Below are 21,086 nucleotides of genomic sequence, written 5' to 3' on the forward strand. Positions count from 1 at the left end.
ATGTTTCCTAGACTAGTCAAATTATGTAAATATACCACTCAAGCATCAAATATTCTAATTAATTTAATATTTATGGACTAATTTCTTTCAAACCATTAATGGAGATTTTTATGTAAATCAACCAAAATCTAACACTAAGCATGTGTCCAAAAGAGCAGTGCTTTCATTTTTTTTTTATCTTTAATCCAAATAACTTCCTTTCTACAATTTTATTTTATCTTTTTTACTTTCTCACCTTTTATTTACATTTTATCTATCTATCAAACAGATCATTGGAGAATTACTTAGTCTAATTTATGTAATGTTCTTACTTTAATTACTATTTAAGAGAAAAAGTTAATACTGAATTCAAAATAAAATAAATGGTTTATGCTGTAAGGAGAAGTGTTAGTATTAATTATATAAAAGAAACAGTATTAAATTATACGTGGAATTTATATAGTTTTATGTGTGTTAATAAAGGTAAAATGTTGAAAAAGTTCGTTGATGTCGGCATTTTTGTGCGTGAATTATCTGTGCCAAAAATGAGGTAATTTTTCCATCCACTTATTTTGTTGAGTATAAGCCGATGAACAAGGAAATAGGCTCACACTATAAATTCATAATACCAGGAGGGTGAAGAATGGAACAAGGTTGATGAATACTAGAGAGGTGTTGAGAAAATTTTAACAACTATTTGTTTCCTCTCTTAACCTGAGTGATGAACCTTGTTGGGAAAAGAGACTCAGGTCCAGAGATTATGGAGAAAAATGAGGCAGAAGAGGAGCCAAAGATTAACTACAGAGGGTGGAAAGTGATGCCCCTTATCATTGGTAACTATCTCTAAATTTGTATATGCTTTTTATATGATTCCTTATTACTCTTCATCTCACTTTCACATCATGCAGGGAATGAAACTTTTGAGAAGCTAGGAACCATTGGTACCTTAGCCAATCTCTTGGTTTATCTCACAACTGTTTTCAACTTGGACAGTATAACGGCCACAAATATTATCAACATCTTCAACGGCAGTGCCAGTTTATCCACCGTGGTTGGGGCTTTTCTCTGTGACACCTATTTTGGCCGCTACAGCACTCTCGGATTCTGCACAGTTTCTTCCTTTCTGGTCTCAATCTCCATCTTCACCGCATTCATGCCTTCAAAATAATAATCACTGCTTTTCTCTACTAACTTCTAAAACAGTTTTGAGAAAAAAGTACTTTTGTAAGTTTAGGTGATATGAAACATGTAACCACACCAACCTAGACCTGTTAGAATCCATCTACTGGGAGGGATATTTAATACAATCCACCTAGTGGAGAGTTTTAAGGGTTTGTATCAAACATAGGTTCAAATCTTTATTATATATTGACACATATTTTATAAGAGTTGCTTTTTGAAAAGTAGAACATACCTAAAGTGACTTTGAAAATATTATTATTCTTTCTGTTGTTGTTTATAAGAATCAGTGATCTAATATATTATAATTAAGTTTGATGATACTAATATTTAATGTGATTACTGTGATTGGTTATTGAACAGGGGTTACTTGTTATTCAACTAACAGCATGGATTAAGGAAATGCATCCACCTAGCTGTGGAAAAGAGAACAGCACATGCACAGGACCAAGCACAGGGCAGATGGCATTTCTGCTGTGTGGATTTGGACTTCTAATTGTGGGAGCTGCAGGGATCAGACCTTGTAACTTGGCATTTGGGGTTGATCAGTTCAACCCCAACACAGAGTCAGGAAAAAAGGGAATAAATAGCTTCTTCAATTGGTACTTCTTTACCTTCACATTTGCTCAGATGGTATCTGTATCACTCATTGTATACGTACAGACAAACGTGAGTTGGGCTCTGGGACTTGGAATTCCTGCTGTTTTGATGCTCTTAGCTTGCACACTCTACTACATGGGAACCAATTATTATGTCAAAGTTAAACCAATTGGTAAAGCTCCACTAACAACTATAGTTCAAGCTATTGTTGTGGCAGTAAAGAAAAGAAAACTCAATCTACCACAACAGTCATTGCTTTCCCTCTTCAACTATATTTCTCCACACTCTCTTAACTCCAAGCTTCCTCACACTTCTCAGTTCAGGTAACCATCATCATGTATTTAGAGGGTATTTCGAATGCCTTACACAAAATCAGTATGTTTTCACAATGGCCTTATGATAAGCTTTTTCACTGTGCTTCTTGGTGAAACTTTTTGAAGGCTGTTTTTTAAAAAAAAATTTATATGAAGGTGGAAGACTTTTACAAATAGGTTTACTCGAAAGTCAACAAATATTTCTTCTCTGTTCATGCATTAAAATGCATAATTTTGTATGGAAATTTACATAAAAGCAAGTCCATAATTTAAACCATATATACATTTAATGAGCTTCCCAATTTAGCTAAGGATAAACAACATATACCTTAAATACATAACCATTCACTTTCTTTAAATGTGCAACATGTTTTTTTAATTCACTATTAACATAAATTTATGTTACTAATATTACATTTAAACTAAAGAACATATAAAGTTTCTAAATATTTTATCTTTATAAGAGTGTAAATAATAGTTACTATATTGGTTGCATGAGGAATATTCTTATAAAGAACCATTTGAGAATCTTACGTAACCATTTGGGAATCATTTGAGAATCTTACGTTGAATAGAGATAAACAATATATAATTAAAAGATATATTCACATTAAGATTTTAAGTTTAAAATGATGTTATGTACTTTTATATGAGTTGAGATATGACTTGGACTTGTTCTTATATCCATCCAAAGAACCTAATAGAATCAAAATAATATTTGTTTCTATCATTGGTTATGTCATAAATGTTAAATTTTTGTGCAAAACACACTAGTCGTTTTCATAATTAATGTAGAAAATATATAAAACTTTTGTTCATTTTACAATCAATGCAGTATTTACTTTCTAAATTGATTAATAAATTATTGATGTAGAATATTTTATATTAGGACACCAACTTGTGTCTTCCCTCATGCTTCTTCCCTTTATGTTTCGTTCTCCTCGAGCATCACCTTCTCCTCCTCTTCTAAAGTGCCATTGTCTCATTCTCTCCTACACCACTATTCCTCTCCCTCCATTGCACATCTTTTTTCTCTTATAGGTTCATCTTTGCCTTAGATAGACTTGAATCATGTACACTCCTATTCTCAACTTTCTATTCTTAAATCCTTGATTTTCATATTTTAGGTTTTGAAATCTAAATTCTTTTTATATATTTTCTTGTATATTTGAAAAGTTTATTTATTTTTTGTATATTTCAATACCAAGTGTTTTCTTCATGGTTCTCCATTATGTGAAAAATTTCAAGAACATACTCGTTTTTAAAAAGAATATTTTATATCACTTTTGCTTTACAATAAAACAACTTTCTACACTAATTACCAATTGATGTTGAAAACTTTCACTTCTTATTATTTATATTGATTCATCAATATAAAATATTTAAAATAACGTCAGAACAACAAGATTACAGAGAAAAATAGTCAATATAAATGTAAGTCACAAATTATAATTTCAATATATTTAAATATTTAAAGTTGTGTTTTAGAAAGAATGTTGTCAGAACTTTTCTTTGTCGGTACTTCTAGTATCTTTCAAAGGGTTGGAATTTTATAACAAAAACCATTTTTATTTATCTATTGTTTCTCTAAATTTAATATTTATTACCTTTTTTATCAATTACATCTTACTTTCTAAATATTTCTTTCAATACCTTATGAGAGAACTATCTCCCTTAACAGAAAGTCATAATGCCAGAAATAAATTGTAATTAAGTTAAAAGACTAAAACATGTTTTTTAGTTTCTAAAAAAGAAATCCAAAAGTGACACACTCATAACCTAGTTCGAAATAGCTATATATGAAATTTTATACATGAAGATACATTAAACATACATTTTAGGTTGCATTATGGATTTTAAAGAATTTTGGAGATAACATTTTTTTTTTCAGCAAATAGCAATGAAATTAAATAAGACCACTTCAGGGTGGTCCAACCCTTATACAACAAAACAGATAACATAAACAAATGAAATCATAGGATAAACAAGTTTGTTTTATTTTTAAACAACTTGATATGTAAATACTATTAAAAGAGGTGACTGATTCAATAAACTGTGTGCTGTATTAATGAATTCCTAAAAGTGATTGGTTCTAAGAAGTTGAATGTTATGTAACAGGTTTCTTGACAAAGCTGCTATTATAACCCCGAAAGATGATATAAACCCTGACGGGTCTGCATCTGATCCATGGAATCTTTGCAGCATGCAACAAGTGGAAGAGTTGAAATGTTTGGTGAGAGTGATCCCCATTTGGGTTTCAGGAATTTTCTTCTTCGTTGTCATTGTCCAGCAGAACACAATGTTGGTGTTGCAGACCCTTCAAGCTGATAGACGCGTTCTAAACAGCAACTTCGAGATCCCAGCAGCTTCCTACACTATCTTCCAGATGATGAGCCTCACCATATGGTTACCCATCTATGACCGAATTATCGTGCCTTTACTCCAAAAGTTCACCAAAAAAGAGGGTGGCATCACTGTTCTTCAAAGGATGGGCATTGGAATGTTTCTCTCTGTGCTATGCGCAATGGTGTCTGGTTTTTCGGAAGAGAGGAGAAGGACTATGGCTTTGAGCAATCCTATAGGAATATATCCAAGAAAGGGTGAGATTTCTTCGATGTCAGCTCTGTGGTTTATTCCTCAGCTAGCACTTGCAGGACTCTCCGAGGCATTTACCCTCGTGGGACAAGTTGAATTTTTCTACAAACAGTTTCCTGAGAACATGAAAAGCCTTGCAGGGTCTCTTTTTTTCTGTGGTCTTGCAGGATCAAGTTATTTGAGTACTTTGCTCATTTCTATCATCCATAAGGTCACAGCCAATTCTGCAACTGGGAATTGGTTACCTCAGAATCTGAACAAGGGGAGATTGGATTATTTTTATTACGTTATAGCAGCTCTCGAAGTCTTCAATTTAGGTTACTTTATACTGTGTGCCAACTGGTATAAATACAAAGGGGCTGCTACTACCACCAGTAGTGACCTTGAGCTAGATCAAGTATCCAAACCATCTGAAACAACTCATAACACTGTCTAATACTTTCGCCTTCATTATGTAGTTTCTGCATACGTACAAGAAAAAACTTTATCATCATCCCTAGTAATTTTTATTTGATTTGAGAATGATTGTCTTGTCTCTTGTACAAATTCCTGTAATAATCTTCTTGAAAAAATGGTTCAGCCCATAGTTGATAATGTTTCTTTGGCAGCAGAAAAGTTTGCATTTGGAAATAGTTTTATTATATTGTGTCTCCTATTACTCTGCTACTATACCTGCAACATTTTGTATCACAAAATTATAATAGTCACCAAATAAACATTTAATGTTTTGAAGTTATTATTCAAGTTATGTTTTCAAGATTTCCATAATTATTAATGCTTACTTGATTTCACTGTCATTTTCAACATATCTTTTGGCCTTTAACACAAGTTTTAGGATGGTTGTTATTGTGAGATTTCTTCTAGAAAGTTTTCAATGATTTTCTTGGACCAACAAGGGTTGTAAGCACCACCAATTAATTGTTGGACATTACTGCATTATACAACGGCACCCAATTTCAGTATGAAAAAACGAAAATGTACTTAACTCAGAAGTTATTCAAGAAATAAGATAAAACATTTTTTTTTAATACTGTGAAGGAAGAAACACCCCTTACTTATAATTACTAGAGAAGTACCCAAATATATTTTCAAAGGATTCCTTTTAGATAAGTGGAATTTCGTATTCAGTTTTCATTTAGCTTTTCCGTATATATTATAAAAAGGACAAAAATCACTATGTTGTGTTTCTATCTATAAATTAACTATTATCAACAAAACATTTATAGGATTTTTATGTTTGGATTTTTTATTTTTATTTTGTATCTATAATATGTTATCCACATATTAACACAAATTTAAAGGTAAGGAAAGGTGGGGAAGAGTGTAAAAATATCCACTCACCTATACAGAAAAATGAAGTGAAAACCACCTAACCTCAACCCCTTTTTAATTTTACCCTTAAAATAACTTTGCATACTCCTAAAAATATTAACTATAATTAATAAAAATAAAAATATTATATATATTTATAATAAAATAAAAAGTATTACATATATTAATAAAAATAAAATAATTAATTATATTATAAATTTTTTATACATCGATTATGCATAATATATAATCGATTATATATATAAATCTTATATCATAAATTTTATAACATGATTATTATAGCTTATATCTAACATATATAATTAATGGATTATGTTACAAAATTTATATATAATTTAGTATATATTATATATAATCAATTTTGTATATAAATTTTAAAATATAATTAATTATAATAATATAGTATAATTATATAAAATAATAATAAAATAAACAATAATAATAATATAAATATTAAAATAATATTATTATTAGTTAAAATAAAATTTTAAAATAATAATAATAAATGTAAATTAAAAATTTATTAATAGTTAAATAAATTTATTAAAATAAATTATTAATAATTATTATTTTTATTTTATTTTATTTATATCAAAGATTTAATAATAATAAAAACAAAATTATAATATAATCAAATAAATATAGTTAGTCATATAAAAAAAATAAATTTATATAATAATATTACTAATTATAAAAATAAATATATAAATTAATTAATTAGTTTTTTAAATATAACAAAATTAATTTTAATATTTTATTAATAAAAAAATTTAAATTTCATCACATTCATTACATTATTCATTACAAAACCTTTTCTTACACGTCTACTCTAAAAATCCAATATAAACATATTTATTTTCTTAACTTTTTTTTGTAATTTTTTTAAATCATTACACATTTACTCATCAAATCGCTTGTAAATCCAAACACATTTATTCAAGTCAAGAATTTTTCATGAATACATAGTGAACCGAAACACTTTGACTGAAGTCAAGAATTTTTCATGAATACATAATGACCTATTAAAAATAGGTTTAATCTATGAATTTGTGTGAAAGCAAAAGCGAGATTCAATGGAGGGGTGTGCACTGTTCACATGCATGTTAAATTGTAAAGAAAGGCTGTGGAAGACACATTAGCGCACGTACTAAAATATTCTTCTTGACTACAAATTTTTCGTAAATAATTAATAAAAACAAAAACATTATATATTAGTAAAAATAAAAATAATGATTAAATAAATTTAGTAAATAGTAACAATATTAATAATAATTTTTTAATAAATATTTATAATTATAATTAAAAAAATATATATATATATATAACATAAAAATATATTTATTTATATAAAAATTAAATTTATATAATAATATTCAAATTTTATTTCCAAAAACAATGATAAATTTATAAACTTACATTTTATATATTTTAACAAAATTAAAAATTCTCTCACTCATAACTATCACATCAGACTTCAATAATTTTTTCTCACAAATATATTATAATATAACTTAATCCAAATAACTTTACTTTCAAACTTTCTTCTCAAATTATTCCAACTTCACTTCCTCAAATTTTCCCACATCCCTCGAGTCTAAACACAACCCAAAAGCTTATCCATTATTTAAATAAACTTTTCTGTTATTATATCATTTAGTAGTTTTTCAAATGTTTATTAATACAAGTATGTTTCTTTAATCAATTCTTATAACTTAGTAAAATTGTGAATATTATTAATTATAGAGATATCGTAATATCATTTAATTGTAAATGAATATGTTAAATTGAAAGTTTTGTATTGTTGTAGGTAGATGATCATATTATTAGATGGTTTTTGTCAGAGAAATAGTTAATATTTTAAAAAATTACGATGGTTATTAGTTATTTCCATAAATAACATTTTTGTTGTTGATTATTCTAAAAACTCATAAAAAGTTACATTCATATCTTCTATGTGGATTATATCAATAACTGTCGTATAGAAAGTATTTTTTATGATAATTATTTTCATCATTATCATATAAAGTTGTGTAAAAAAATCATTTTTTACGTAATTTTTTCATATTATATGACAATTTACTTACAATTAATATAGTACATTAAACATATTATGATGATTTTTTACTAACAAAAAAAATTAAACTTTCTTGTTACTTTGATCTGTGTTGATTCTAACAAATTTTGCAAACCCATATAAAGGTGTATGATACATAGTAACTATAATAAAAATATTTTCCAACCTTAGAGAGAATTTAGAAAAAAAATATGAAGTTTTAAATGATAACGTTACTATTTTTTATCTTAAAATAAAATAGAGATATCAAATCCTTTTTAAAGATATTAAATATTGATGTTGTATTAAATATTAATTTTTTTTAGGTGTTAGTTTAGATGCTGAAATGTCAGTGATACTTAATATTTAATATGAAAGTTTTTATACAAAGTATTCAAATTTTTTTGTAATGTATAAATCTAAATGTCTTCCAATAATTATATAAATTATAAATGGGTAAAAAATAGTATTTATAGTGAGGCAAAGTGTTGGAGATGATTCAAAACTAGTTGTTGTAGGGAGTTACTTGAATGCAAAATTTATACAATGGTGGGAAGCACAAAACTTAAAAAATTCTTTTAAGTTTTTTAAGGTCAACTCAAAAAACAAAACCGAAATTCAGCCTATATCTCAGAAAATAAAAATATATTTAAAGTAAAACTGAAAATGTAAAATGAAACTATTAAGCAAGATACAGTGAGTCCTATGTCTCTCTCTTTCTCTGACAAGTCTTTTAGTTGAGTTTGAAGGCTCCGTCCATGATTTTCGTTTCGCACGGGATCAATTAACATCTCTCGTTTCAGGTACTGCTATCACCCCTTTGCATTGCTTTTCGGTTCCTCTCTCAATTTTTATGTTGCTTCATTCCTGAGCATTCCTTTGCTTATGCTTTTCTTTCAAGATATCATCTTTTGATGTACTGAGTTGACTTCTTGTTCTAAGTTTTCTGCTTTATGGATTTTTTTTTTCTGGGTTTGATTAGATTGCAGTAAGTTTTGTGCTTTATAGAAATTTTGCCACAGAGTTTAAATTAAGACAGAATTATGAAGGTAGCATTTTGGATGAATTTGGTAGCATTTTGTACGATGTATCTGTGACTGGGCAAACTTTAACCTGCAACAAACTTCTGAGATTTTGTATTGTGTTCTTCTTGCTTGGGTTTTGCTTTTTGCTTTTGGGTATATCAAAATATATATATATTTTTCTTTTAAAACATGTTGGTCGCCAAGGAAGATCTACCCGCTTCAACCAAACCACAAAAAAAAGGGTAATTTATAAAAGGAATTGAGGAAAGGTAATGACAATAAAATTTAGGACTAAAACCTGGGAGTGAAAACTAGATCTTTAAATCAGCTTGGGTAAATTTGTTAGTAGGTAGGTGCGATGATAGTACTTGGTGTGGTTTTAAAATTCCCCCTATCTCGTGATCTCTCTCATTGGTCGTTCTTGCCCTCCTTTCCTTCTTCAAGGTAGCGCTTAAAGCTTATAATTATGAACACAATTGGCGAAAGAATGCCAAAGAGAGAGAGTTTTGATGATGACCAAGAAAGTTTATTGAAGAGCGATAATAGTGGAACAGATGATGACCCTAAGATTAACTACAGAGGGTGGAAGGTCATGCCCTTCATTATAGGTGAGCAGGGTTTTGTGATTTTATATGCATTGTTTTCTCTTGTTGGTTTTTCTCCTTAGACCTTGATTGATTCTTTTGTGTAATTGGCAGGAAATGAGATTTTTGAGAAGCTAGGAGCCATTGGCACTTTATCCAATCTCTTGGTCTATCTGACTACAGTGTTCAACTTGGAAAACATCACGGCTACAAATATTATCAACATCTTCAATGGCAGCACCAACTTTGCTACATTAATAGGAGCTTTTCTTTCTGATGCCTTTTTTGGTCGCTACAAGATATTGGCATTCTGCACAGTGGCTTCCTTTGTGGTAAATTGCTGCTGCCTGGTGCCTTTTGTTTATGGATAAACTCAACACAGTTAGGGATATCTGAATTTGTAAAGCTAACGACATTCAGAACTAGATAATATGGTTTAAGATAATCTCAAATAGAAGTAGTTCCATTTTAAAATGCTTAGAAAGAAAGGTGCTTGGTTTACCTGATTGGCTTGTTAAATTTTTGTATCTGATATCTTGGTTTCCCTGCTTCATACAGGGTTTGTTTGCAATCCAACTGACAGCGGCGGTTGAGAAGCTGCATCCACCTCACTGTGAAGAGTCCCCCACATGTCAAGGGCCAACAGAGGGTCAAATGACATTTCTAAAGACTGGTTTAGGTTTGTTGATGATCGGAGCTGCAGGGATTCGACCATGTAACTTAGCATTTGGTGCAGATCAGTTTAATCCTAACACGGATTCTGGGAAAAAGGGGATCGCTAGCTTCTTCAATTGGTACTTTTTCACTTTCACTGTTGCTCAGATGATATCCTTAACAATTATTGTCTATATACAGTCAAATGTAAGTTGGGCAGTGGGTCTGGGAATTCCTGCTGCTTTGATGTTTGTATCTTCTATAATCTTTTTCATGGGGTCCAAAATGTATGTGAAAGTTAAACCAAGTGGTAGCCCTATAACTAGTATAGTGCAAGTTATAGTGGTTGCAACAAAGAAAAGGAGGCTGAAGCTCCCCGAATATCTATATCCTTCCCTCTTCAACTATGTAGCTCCCAAGTCAGTGAATTCTAAACTTCCCTATACATATCAATTAAGGTAAACAACATCAAGCAGTTAGCATTTGTTGTTAGTTATGATAGATTATTAGGAAGTGTTTACCAGATGGCTTATGTTAACAGGTTCCTTGACAAAGCGGCAATCATGACTCCCCAAGATCAAATAAACCCCAATGGATCTGCTACTGATCCCTGGAATCTCTGCAGTATGCAGCAAGTGGAAGAGGTTAAATGCTTGTTGAGAGTGTTACCTATATGGGTTTCAGGCATTTTGTACTTTGTTGTAATCGTCCAACAGCACACCATTTTAGTGTTCCAAGCCCTTCTATCCGACAGGCGTATTGGGCAAAGCGAGTTCTTGATCCCAGGAGCATCCTACTACGTCTTTTTGATGATTACTGTGGCAATTTGGTTACCCGTCTATGACCGAAAAGTTGTGCCTTTACTCCAAAGGCTCACTGGAAAAGAGGGCGGTTTCACACTCCTTCAGAGAATGGGTATTGGAATATTTTTCTCTATACTCAGTATGCTAGTATCTGCTAGGGTTGAACAGCACCGTAGAACCCTGGCTTTGATTAATCCTGTGGGAGTAACAATAAGAAAAGGTGCAATCTCATCAATGTCAGGTCTGTGGCTGATTCCTCAGCTGATATTAGCTGGATTGGCTGAAGCATTCATGACTGTTGCACAAGTTGAGTTTTACTACAAACAATTTCCTGAGAACATGAGAAGCATTGCAGGTTCTCTTTACTACTGTGGACATGCAGGGTCAAGTTATTTGAGTAGTCTGCTTATTTCAGTTATCCACCAAGTCACTGCCAAATCTGAAACTGGGAATTGGTTACCAGAGGATCTTAACAAGGGTAGATTGGATAAGTTCTATTTCCTCATTGCTGGTCTAGAAATTATTAATTTAGGTTACTTTGTGTTATGTGCAAGGTGGTTTAGATACAAAGGCACGAGCAGCAGTTCTGTTGAACTAGAAAAAGTGACAAGACAATCGGAAAAAAGTGCTAATGGTCTTAATGATTCGAGTCTATAGCTACTGCGTAGAAATAGGCTACTACTATTTTTCATTGAGTGAAGCCACAACTAGCAAAGGTTAAAATCAAGATTAAGTATAGTAACAAAAATACAGTCTGTTTTTTTTTTTTTCAATTAGATAGATACGTTATGTGTAGATGCATCTTGACAGATGAATCTTTTCCCTTTATAGGATACGTTCCTGCATCCGAAACTTTTCCCTTAAAGCACCGAATGACAGTGGAAAAAAGTTTACACTGACATAACGATTATATTTTCCTCAATTTGTTTCCTACAGATCAAGATAATGATTGTAACCACCTGAAGTGGGTCAGAGTGTGTGGTCTTTCAGCTCATCTTACACGAAAAGATCTCGCGAGAAAGAAAAATAAGAACACTATTATAGGCATTCTCATTGATTTTGTAAAATTTTAATTTTACTTTGATTTATGTATTTCTCACACTATTATTAAGTAATTAACACCTCAATTAAGCACTGTATTCTGCACGGTTTGATTCAATTTCCGTTTGTTAATATTAGCACATCATTACGACCGATTTGAAATTTTGAATTACCTGCTCTTGAACTGCATGTGCATTTAGATAGATTGATCCAAAGTGATGACTAACAATTGTGAACATAATTCGATTTGTCATGTTCAATGAGGTATTTTCTTTGAGTTTTAACAACGTTTTTCTCCGAACAATAACACGAAGCTGGACTTGAGTCCAATAGCAAAGGACCCTGATCCAGAAGAAAAGTGTTACATCCACTTCCTTATTCAGTAAAATCCCAACAAATCAATTTTTACGCATTAAAGTAAATATACCAAAGGAAGAGCTTCTATGATCATGTTTCTCAAAATCATTTTTAGACAAGGCTAAAAAAGGTGATAATATTATACTTTATTTTTCTCTCCTTTGAGACAAAAAAGTTGAATCTACACTAGACACGGCACCTTGTTATATTTTAGGTATATGAAGTTGATGCACTAATATTCCAATAATTGTTGTTCACTTGTAAGTATACAACTCAGAGAAATTAATAAGGTCCACAAAAGCTGAATGAATTTGTAGTTGTAATGGCATATGATTAGAATTTCGATTAATACAGCTAACCAATGATATATAGTACAGTAAGGAGCACGCAAATTAGTAGTCAAAGAAATTAAATTATAGAGTTTGTATAAAAAAAAAGAAAATAATTATCATTATATTACGGTAAATACAAAAGTCACTTTATATATATTTATTTTTGAAGTTATTACATACCTTTAATAGTACTCCTTAACGCAGTCTCTTTTTCATTTTTATATATAATAATTTCCTGCTGGATCAAAGTTTTACCTCGTGCAGTTTTGATCCTTTAATGGTGTCACCAACTTGTGAGAAACCTTTTGTGGCGTACTTGACTTTTGTGCATTTGAAACTGTGTATTCAACTCGTATCAGTACCCTCTCAACACTGCTACCACATGGTTGGTGGCTATATTTAATTTATATGATGGTAACCTTTTCCTTAGAAACAATTCACGATAGGCTTGAAAAATTTTAAGCAAAAGGTGAAGAGTGAAGACACTGAGACACACACGTATGTAAACTGAAGTTTGTGCAGTTGTGATTTCGTGTGATTTCATGCAATCTCATGCAGTGCAGTGAAGACACACATATAAGAACCTAGCCCCATCTTAGCCTGGATCTAATAATTGAATGTGTGCTGTAAAAGACAGTTGAGAATAACAAACACATAAAGAAAGTGGACATGCCTTGTATAAAGCATAACTTCATGCATTTATGTAGGGTAACGTGTTCTAAGTTTGCCAATCCGAATTTTTTATGTCCATGTCAATTATTTAACCAATCCAACAATATTTCAGATCCTGAAAGTGAGAGCCACAATTTTGGTAGTGAAACAGACCCAAAAGAAACGACAAAACTGATTCAGTTCATCTGGGTTTCGAATCAAACATGAGTGGTAATCTGAAAAACCAGAAAAGTGCACGTAATCGAGTCATACTACAATGAAGCATACCCGTGCATTTTTAAGCTAACGCAACCATGATAGGTTCAATAATGAGTCGAGTCTCATAAAAATATATAAGAAAATTTATAAACTCGGTATAAACTAGCATGTCATATTAAAAACTCCTTTTCAATTGAAATGGATCATGAAGACTAGACAAGACTCAACAATGAGGACACGGTCCAATGTTTTGAAAACTATTATATGTAAATTACCTATTCAATAAGTGAGTTACTTAATTATTATAAAAAATTCAACCTTACAAAACCTTACAAAACTCACTTATGTGATTATTTAATGATGTGATTTTTAATACATCCTCTCACACCGAAATCTTTCTATGATGTATGAGACTATATATTATGCTGATAACGTTAATTAGTAAATGATTTGATCATGTCAATAAATTAGGTAATATAGGTTTTAAATAATTCTGATAACATATTAAAAAATTGATTTAAGTCTAAGTAAGGTTGCATCGACCGTGTATACTACAAAACGTCTTTATCTTTAGTCGATACGAGATCTGTAACATTAATAATTAAAAGTCGTGTATATTATAAAACGTATTTATCTTTAGTCGATATGAGATATCCAACATTAATAATTAAAAATGCATGAATCCAATAGGTATACATTAGTTAATATATATATATATATATATATATATAAATTTGTTAAATATATTTCGAAAAGGTAAATTGGTGTAGCGGTTGAAGAAAATGTTTCTTAAATTAGGGCACAGAGTTTTAGCATGGATATGGTTTTAATATGTGCGGTTGATCAGGTCTGAGTGTTGGAACATTTGTTGAAAACAATATAGTTCGCTCATACTGTTTAATAATATATATTATTCTCTTTTAATTTATATAATTTTTTAAGAAAAAAATTATAACAAAACTAAATCCATATACATTTGGATCTGATCTTATTTGATACTTGGATATCAAAGAAATAAAAATGGTAAAATGGTGCCTATGCACGTTTAGGATTTATTTGGAGTGGTGTTTGAGAAGAGAGTGAAAGGTACGATTGTTTAGACAAGTGAAAAAGATGTAGTTGATGTAATTGATGTAAGTGGAGAAAAAAGAATTAATTGTTTACTAAAATGCCTTGAATTTATTTTGTTAAGTTTAAATTTTAAATAATGAAATTAAACATGTGTGTATATGAATAAAAGAAAACAACTGTAAATTTTATATGATATGCTTATGGAAAAAGGAATTTGTGAATGAATTTAATATGACAGCAATAAAATTTCATTAATGACGCAAAAATATTAAGGTTCATTATAGCATGGAAATAAAAGTTATCTAAAATTATAAGAAAAAAATTACACATAAGGGCAAGACTATATCTCACACTGTCTTTTTAAGTTTTTGGATTCTATCTTTAACTGCATCAATATGTTTGAAACCTTGACAAAGGTTTTGGAATACACATTCAAATATAATTGCATAACTTGTTCTAATATTCCTAAATATACTCAATATTTGGTTTAACATGTTATCTAAGGTAAGGTTGGTGTCCTCAATCCTATTTTTGAGGTTTTCTTACCATATATCTTAATCACAATCAATTTTGTCAAAGATCTCTCATTTAGAAAATGTGACCAATATAATCTAGTATTGATCTCTAAAATCAAGTTAGAAGAAGAACATAAGATAGAGGGATGTCACTGGTCTTTAATTTTCACAAATAATGAAAGATATGTTATAGCCAATTAATGACAATATTATGTTTCATTTTCCAAATATTTTCCAAATCATGAAGATATCTTCTTGTAGAAGTTGTGAATACTTATTGTTGCATGGAATGAGATATGAACATATACATATGCATGGACATCCATGAAACTCCGGTCTTAACATTTTATTCAAAGCATCATTATCCCTCTCGTAATTTAGGTTTCTAGGAATGTTTGTTAGGTCAAATTTTATACCCTCATATTTCAAGTTGACGATATTTATCCAATTATCAAACTTAAGGTTTCAAGATCAACTTTCTTATAAAAAGTTATGATTTTTAAGTTACTTCATTAATCATTTATAAAATTTAATTAACTTCTCTTACTTTTTATATATTATTTTTTTTTCAAAGAGCTCACGTTGAGTTTTTTTTTGAAGAAAGTCCTAATTTACTTTAAAAAAAATTAATTTAAAAACCAAATATACCATTACAATTCACGAACTCAAATTTATCTTTCTCAATCATATTTCACATGTATGTACAAGTCCAACTTCATGCATGTAAATCAATACAAAAATAAAAAATTTAGTTAAAAATAAAATCTTATAAATTTACTTAGTTAATATTAGCTTATAGTCTTCAAACTTATGGAGTAGAGTTTAAAAACGAATGACTATTTGACTCAAAATCTTATAACGAAGTTGAAGAGACTGAAATTGGAAATTATGAGGCTCAGACACGTATCTTAAATAACGTGTTCGTATCGAACATACGTATCAGACACGACATTCGTAAGACACTTGTAAAACATGTATTCGTGAAGTGTTCAATTCAAAAAATATTTGTGCGATTTCAAACACAAATTTAAAAAGGAGAAATACATTAATTTTCTAAAAACTCAAACTTATTGTATAAATTTTTATTATAATTATAAAAATAATGAACAAATTCTTTTGAATCAGCCATGAGAAACATCTTTTTTAACCAAAAAAACTGAAACATACTTGTACACATAAATCTTTATTGTCAATTTATATAATTCATAATTATATAATATATAGATATGTGTCTCTGTCTCCTACATTTTAGAGATTATATGTACCCGTAAGTAAGGTATGTGCTACATAGATGGTAAGAGATTAAATTTTTATATAAATGAAAAATTAATTAATTTTATAATATATGTAAATCTTAATTTAAATAAGAAAATGTTTATTTTTCATCTATTTTAAATTCTTATTAATATTTATATAAATAAGTATTCCTTGGAGGTTATACTGGTTATAGAATTTGTTCGGGGAGCTGTACCTTAAATATCTTTAGAAAAAAAATGAATATTTTATAAATTAAAATTATTTTATATGTATGTTAGCATATAAAAACTCTTTTATATAATTTTTGTAAGTTCTTATTTTTTAACCTGTTCGTAAGTATTTTCATATGTAAAAAATATATGTTTCATATTTTTGTATTTCTTAAAAATATTTTATAAAGAAACTTATTTGCTTATTCTTCATGTGAAAATGAGCTTAAATAAAATAAATTACTCAAGATAATATAGATAAGTCTTCTCACTTCTAATTAACTAATTACAAAATATAAAAATAATATATTTTGATTATTTTGATTTATCAAATATAAATTTAAAATGATTTAATTTATTATTAAATTTAAATATGACCAATAATATAAAAAGTATATTATTATTAAATTATATAGACTTAAATATACTTTTAGTTCTATAAAATGAGTGACTTTTTATTTTGATCCTATAAAGTTTTGCTTTGCTTTTTATTTTTCTAAAATTAAAAATTACCACTTTTTAAGTAGTATTATATGATAATAATAAACTACTGATGTCCTATAACTATTCCAAGTAACACAAACCATGTCGTCCGATAATATATTAATGATCTGAAATTTATATAAGGTAATTTTTTATGATAATTACTTTATTAACATTATTATCTTTAACATTTTTCATTATATATATATATGCTATTGATTAGTCGCTAAAAAAGTCATCAAGTATGAATTTGACTCATTTATATAATTAAATAGAACATAAAATTTAAACTCTTTTATTCATTAAAAAAATCTGATTAGAACTTGGAAAAAAAAGACATTTCACTCATTATCCTTAATTTTCATGTTTTTCATATATTATTAAATTATTAGATGTGAACCCACTCATTCATTCATTCAGATTATAAGATTAATTTTAAAGTGAAATCTTACCTTTCACCATCAACCACAAAAAGGTGAGGTCCTAGTCATTAAACCCGATACACAGTAAAAGCACGATTTCAATAAACTATTATCTTAATTATATATATTTTTTAATTTAAAGTATTATTATATTATTATAATGATTTATGAAGTATACGTGTTTTATTTTATTGGTGTTAAAAGAAATTTTTTCATTCATTTATGGAAAATGATACTTTAATAATTTAAGAAATTGTATATAATTCTTCATCTAATGAGTTTAGAAATAAAATAAATATATAATAAAAGGTAGATTTAGAATTAAATAATAATAAAAAATATTAAAATAATAATATTAGAGTTGCAATATAATTGTATGAAAAATGTGAATTTTCAATGTAGCATTACCTTCATTTATATACAAAGTTCAGTACTCTCCTTCTCTTGTCTATTTCAAGCTTCATTACCCAACACCAAAATCCATTTCTTTCTCCCTACTGTGAAGGAGCAACAGAGTTCATATACAGAATCCCGAATAGATGGGAGCTGAAGAGGCAGGGAGAACAGCTATGGAGACAATGGAGAAAGAAAGTATGGAGAACAATGAGAAACATGTGACAGACAGTGATCCTAAGATTAACTACAGAGGATGGAAGGCCATGCCCTTTATCATAGGTAAGGAATGAAAATCTTGTTCATCCTAAATGCTTTCTGTGTGTGGTATTTTTATTTTTAGTCTTACCTTTTGAATGACTTGTATGTCTAATTTGCAGGAAATGAAACTTTTGAGAAATTGGGAGCCATTGGCACCTTAGCCAACCTCTTGGTCTATCTCACCACTGTATTCAACCTCAAGAACATCACAGCCACAAATACAATCAACATCTTCAGTGGCAGCACCAACTTTGCTACCATCATAGGTGCCTTCTTATCAGACACCTACTTTGGTCGCTACAAGACAATAGGATTCTGCACATTCACTTCATTTTTGGTACAACTTCAAGGCTCATACCTTGCCATGACAACATTCCTCGCACAATTTCATGAAATTTCATCACCAAATATCTAATATTTTCTCACAAAACACACCGTTTACAGAAAAACTCATACATCTACATCAATTACTTGTATAATAGTAATTTAATAGACATCAGGCTTGAGCCTTTAGCGAAGTGGTACATACTCGAGCCTTTGTAATTGTTTCACCTGCATCTAAACAGGGATTGCTTGTGATACAACTTACAGCAGTATTTAAGAATCTGCATCCACCTCACTGTGGGAAGGAGAGCAAAACATGCAGAGGACCAACTGCAGGGCAAATGGGTTTTCTATTGGCTGGATTTGGTTTGCTTCTGGTGGGTGCTGCTGGGGTCAGACCGTGTAACTTGGCATTTGGAGCTGATCAGTTCAATCCCAAAACAGATTCAGGGAAGAAAGGGATCAACAGCTTCTTCAATTGGTACTTTTTTACCTTCACTTTTGCCCAGATGGTCTCTTTAACACTAATTGTGTATGTACAGTCAAATGTTAGCTGGGCAATAGGGTTGGGAATTCCTGCTGCCTTGATGTTCATATCTTGTATAGTGTACTTCATGGGGGCCAAAATTTATGTCAAGGTTAAACCAAGTGGGAGCCCCATCACTAGTATTGTGCAAGTTTTAGTTGTTGCAATCAAGAAAAGGAATTTAAAACTACCTGCAGAACATCCAACGATTTCCCTCTTCAACTATGTGCCTCCCAAGAGCATTAACTCTAGCCTCCCTTACACGTTTCAATTCAGGTAACTCATCAAGCTTAACTTTTTACTTCAGCAATTTTTTATTCATAGTTGGCTTCCCAAGTAGTAAGGATTATTTGTTTTGGCAACATGTTTTCTGCTTTCATTTATTTTTTTCATAAATATTATAAAGTTTTCTGATTATTTGTGAAATGGAAGTATATGTGTATGTGTGTATATATCAAACAAGTCCTCAGTTTCTAACTGAAATGAGAGTTTCATGAATAGATCATTGGAGAAAGCAGCAATTGTGACTCCAGAGGATAAAATAAACCCAGATGGATCTGCAGCAGATCCATGGAACCTTTGCAGCATACAGCAAGTGGAGGAGGTAAAATGTGTGACGAGAGTATTACCTATATGGTTATCAGCCATTCTGTACCACATAGTTATTGTCCAAAATCACACCCTTCTTGTGTTTCAAGCCCTTCAATCTGATAGGCGTTTTGGACACAGTAACTTCAAAATCCCCGGTGCCTCCTACAATGTGTTCTTGATGTTGAGCATGACCTTGTGGCTACCAATCTATGATAGAATAGTGGTCCCTTTTCTCCGTAGACGCACTGGAAAAGAGGGTGGCATCACACTCCTCCAGAGGATGGGAGTTGGCATTTTTCTCTCTGCACTATGCATGCTAGTAGCTGCAGTTGTTGAAGAGCATAGGAGAAATTTGGCTCTGACCAACCCTATAGGAGTGCAACCAAGAAAAGGTGCTATTTCATCTATGTCAGGTCTATTGTTAATTCCTCAGTTAGCCCTTGCAGGTCTATCTGAGTCATTTACTGCGGTTGGACAAGTTGAATTATACTATAAACAATTCCCTGAAAACATGAGAAGCATTGCAGGGTCACTTTTCTACTGTGGCATGGCAGGGTCCAGTTATTTAAGCACTCTTCTGATTACAATTGTTCACAATACCAGCGCCAAATCTGCATCGGGGAATTGGTTACCTGAAGATCTTAACAAGGGGAGATTGGATTTGTTTTATTACATGATTGCTGCTATAGAAATCATGAATTTGGGTTACTTCATACTGTGTTCAAAATGGTTCAAGTACAAGGAAAATGATAGCAGTAGCCTTGAACTCAAGGAACTGCCCAAACAATCTGAAACATCCACTATTGGTGTTTAATGACCAAGTTAATTAATGAATAATTATAATTATAATTATATTAATAGTAATAGGTAGAATATCAAGTGGTGATCTTTTTAGACAAAATTGGATCAAGGTTCTATGCATGCTTCTTTTTAGAAGAATTATATTTTGCTCTTAATTTTATTATGATTAACGTGCCATAATATTTTTGGTTTGCATGAGTATTTTGTTTCGAAAATAATTCTTACTGGGATACCGTGGAAATTTGTATGGATAAATTTTCAAACAAAATTCCAATTTATGATTGATTGTTAAGAACTCTTTAAAAGTCAATTATATATCCTCTCTCTTAAAATAAGGGTAAGGACGGTTTGACACCTATAATTTGTTTACACTCAAGTTTTAACTTTATAAATTATTAGTTTATTTATATTTATTACTTTTATTTTAATATAATATTTTATTATAACAAACAGTCAAGGAATCAATAATTCAATTGTAAAAGTTAATTATTTGATTTATAAACATATATACGTGA

General features: G+C 30.1%; 3 protein-coding genes across 4 annotated transcripts; all 3 read left to right on the forward strand.

The window, feature by feature from the left end:
• Positions 1–469: 469 nt before the first annotated feature.
• On the forward strand, positions 470–5,308 carry LOC137807799 (protein NRT1/ PTR FAMILY 2.9-like). Its single transcript, XM_068608600.1, has 5 exons — positions 470–529; positions 612–812; positions 888–1,105; positions 1,522–2,081; positions 4,191–5,308. Exons 2-5 carry the CDS (start codon positions 701–703, stop codon positions 5,101–5,103), a joined length of 1,803 nt encoding a protein of 600 aa, XP_068464701.1. The 5' UTR covers positions 470–529; positions 612–700; the 3' UTR covers positions 5,104–5,308.
• A 3,398-nt stretch (positions 5,309–8,706) lies between these two features.
• Positions 8,707–12,264, forward strand: LOC137807800 (protein NRT1/ PTR FAMILY 2.9-like). 2 transcript variants are annotated; one of them, XM_068608601.1, is made up of 5 exons: positions 8,707–8,855; positions 9,522–9,685; positions 9,776–9,993; positions 10,220–10,773; positions 10,857–12,264. In XM_068608601.1, exons 2-5 carry the CDS (start codon positions 9,544–9,546, stop codon positions 11,773–11,775), a joined length of 1,833 nt encoding a protein of 610 aa, XP_068464702.1. In that variant the 5' UTR covers positions 8,707–8,855; positions 9,522–9,543; the 3' UTR covers positions 11,776–12,264. The 2 variants fall into 2 exon arrangements, with proteins under 2 accessions (XP_068464702.1, XP_068464703.1); XM_068608602.1 differs by having other exon boundaries at positions 8,709–8,855; positions 9,526–9,685.
• Positions 12,265–18,060: 5,796 nt separating this feature from the next.
• LOC137807802 (protein NRT1/ PTR FAMILY 2.9-like) lies at positions 18,061–20,622 on the forward strand. Its single transcript, XM_068608603.1, has 4 exons — positions 18,061–18,350; positions 18,449–18,666; positions 18,896–19,455; positions 19,681–20,622. Exons 1-4 carry the CDS (start codon positions 18,215–18,217, stop codon positions 20,582–20,584), a joined length of 1,818 nt encoding a protein of 605 aa, XP_068464704.1. The 5' UTR covers positions 18,061–18,214; the 3' UTR covers positions 20,585–20,622.
• Positions 20,623–21,086: the final 464 nt, after the last annotated feature.

Source organism: Phaseolus vulgaris, chromosome 3, assembly GCF_000499845.2.
Source record: "Phaseolus vulgaris cultivar G19833 chromosome 3, P. vulgaris v2.0, whole genome shotgun sequence".
Lineage (NCBI taxonomy): Eukaryota > Viridiplantae > Streptophyta > Magnoliopsida > Fabales > Fabaceae > Phaseolus > Phaseolus vulgaris.

Bases quoted from the DNA above. Each gene is read 5' to 3' on its own strand.
- LOC137807799 (XM_068608600.1), top strand. From the start codon at position 701: ATGAACCTTGTTGGGAAAAGAGACTCAGGTCCAGAGATTATGGAGAAA. The intron at 813-887 runs GTAACTATCTCT...CACATCATGCAG, and splicing joins AGTGATGCCCCTTATCATTG to GGAATGAAACTTTTGAGAAG. The intron at 2,082-4,190 runs GTAACCATCATC...GTTATGTAACAG, and splicing joins CCTCACACTTCTCAGTTCAG to GTTTCTTGACAAAGCTGCTA.
- LOC137807802 (XM_068608603.1), top strand. From the start codon at position 18,215: ATGGGAGCTGAAGAGGCAGGGAGAACAGCTATGGAGACAATGGAGAAA. The intron at 18,351-18,448 runs GTAAGGAATGAA...TCTAATTTGCAG, and splicing joins GGCCATGCCCTTTATCATAG to GAAATGAAACTTTTGAGAAA. The intron at 18,667-18,895 runs GTACAACTTCAA...GCATCTAAACAG, and splicing joins GCACATTCACTTCATTTTTG to GGATTGCTTGTGATACAACT.
- LOC137807800 (XM_068608601.1), top strand. From the start codon at position 9,544: ATGAACACAATTGGCGAAAGAATGCCAAAGAGAGAGAGTTTTGATGAT. The intron at 9,686-9,775 runs GTGAGCAGGGTT...TGTAATTGGCAG, and splicing joins GGTCATGCCCTTCATTATAG to GAAATGAGATTTTTGAGAAG. The intron at 10,774-10,856 runs GTAAACAACATC...TTATGTTAACAG, and splicing joins CCCTATACATATCAATTAAG to GTTCCTTGACAAAGCGGCAA.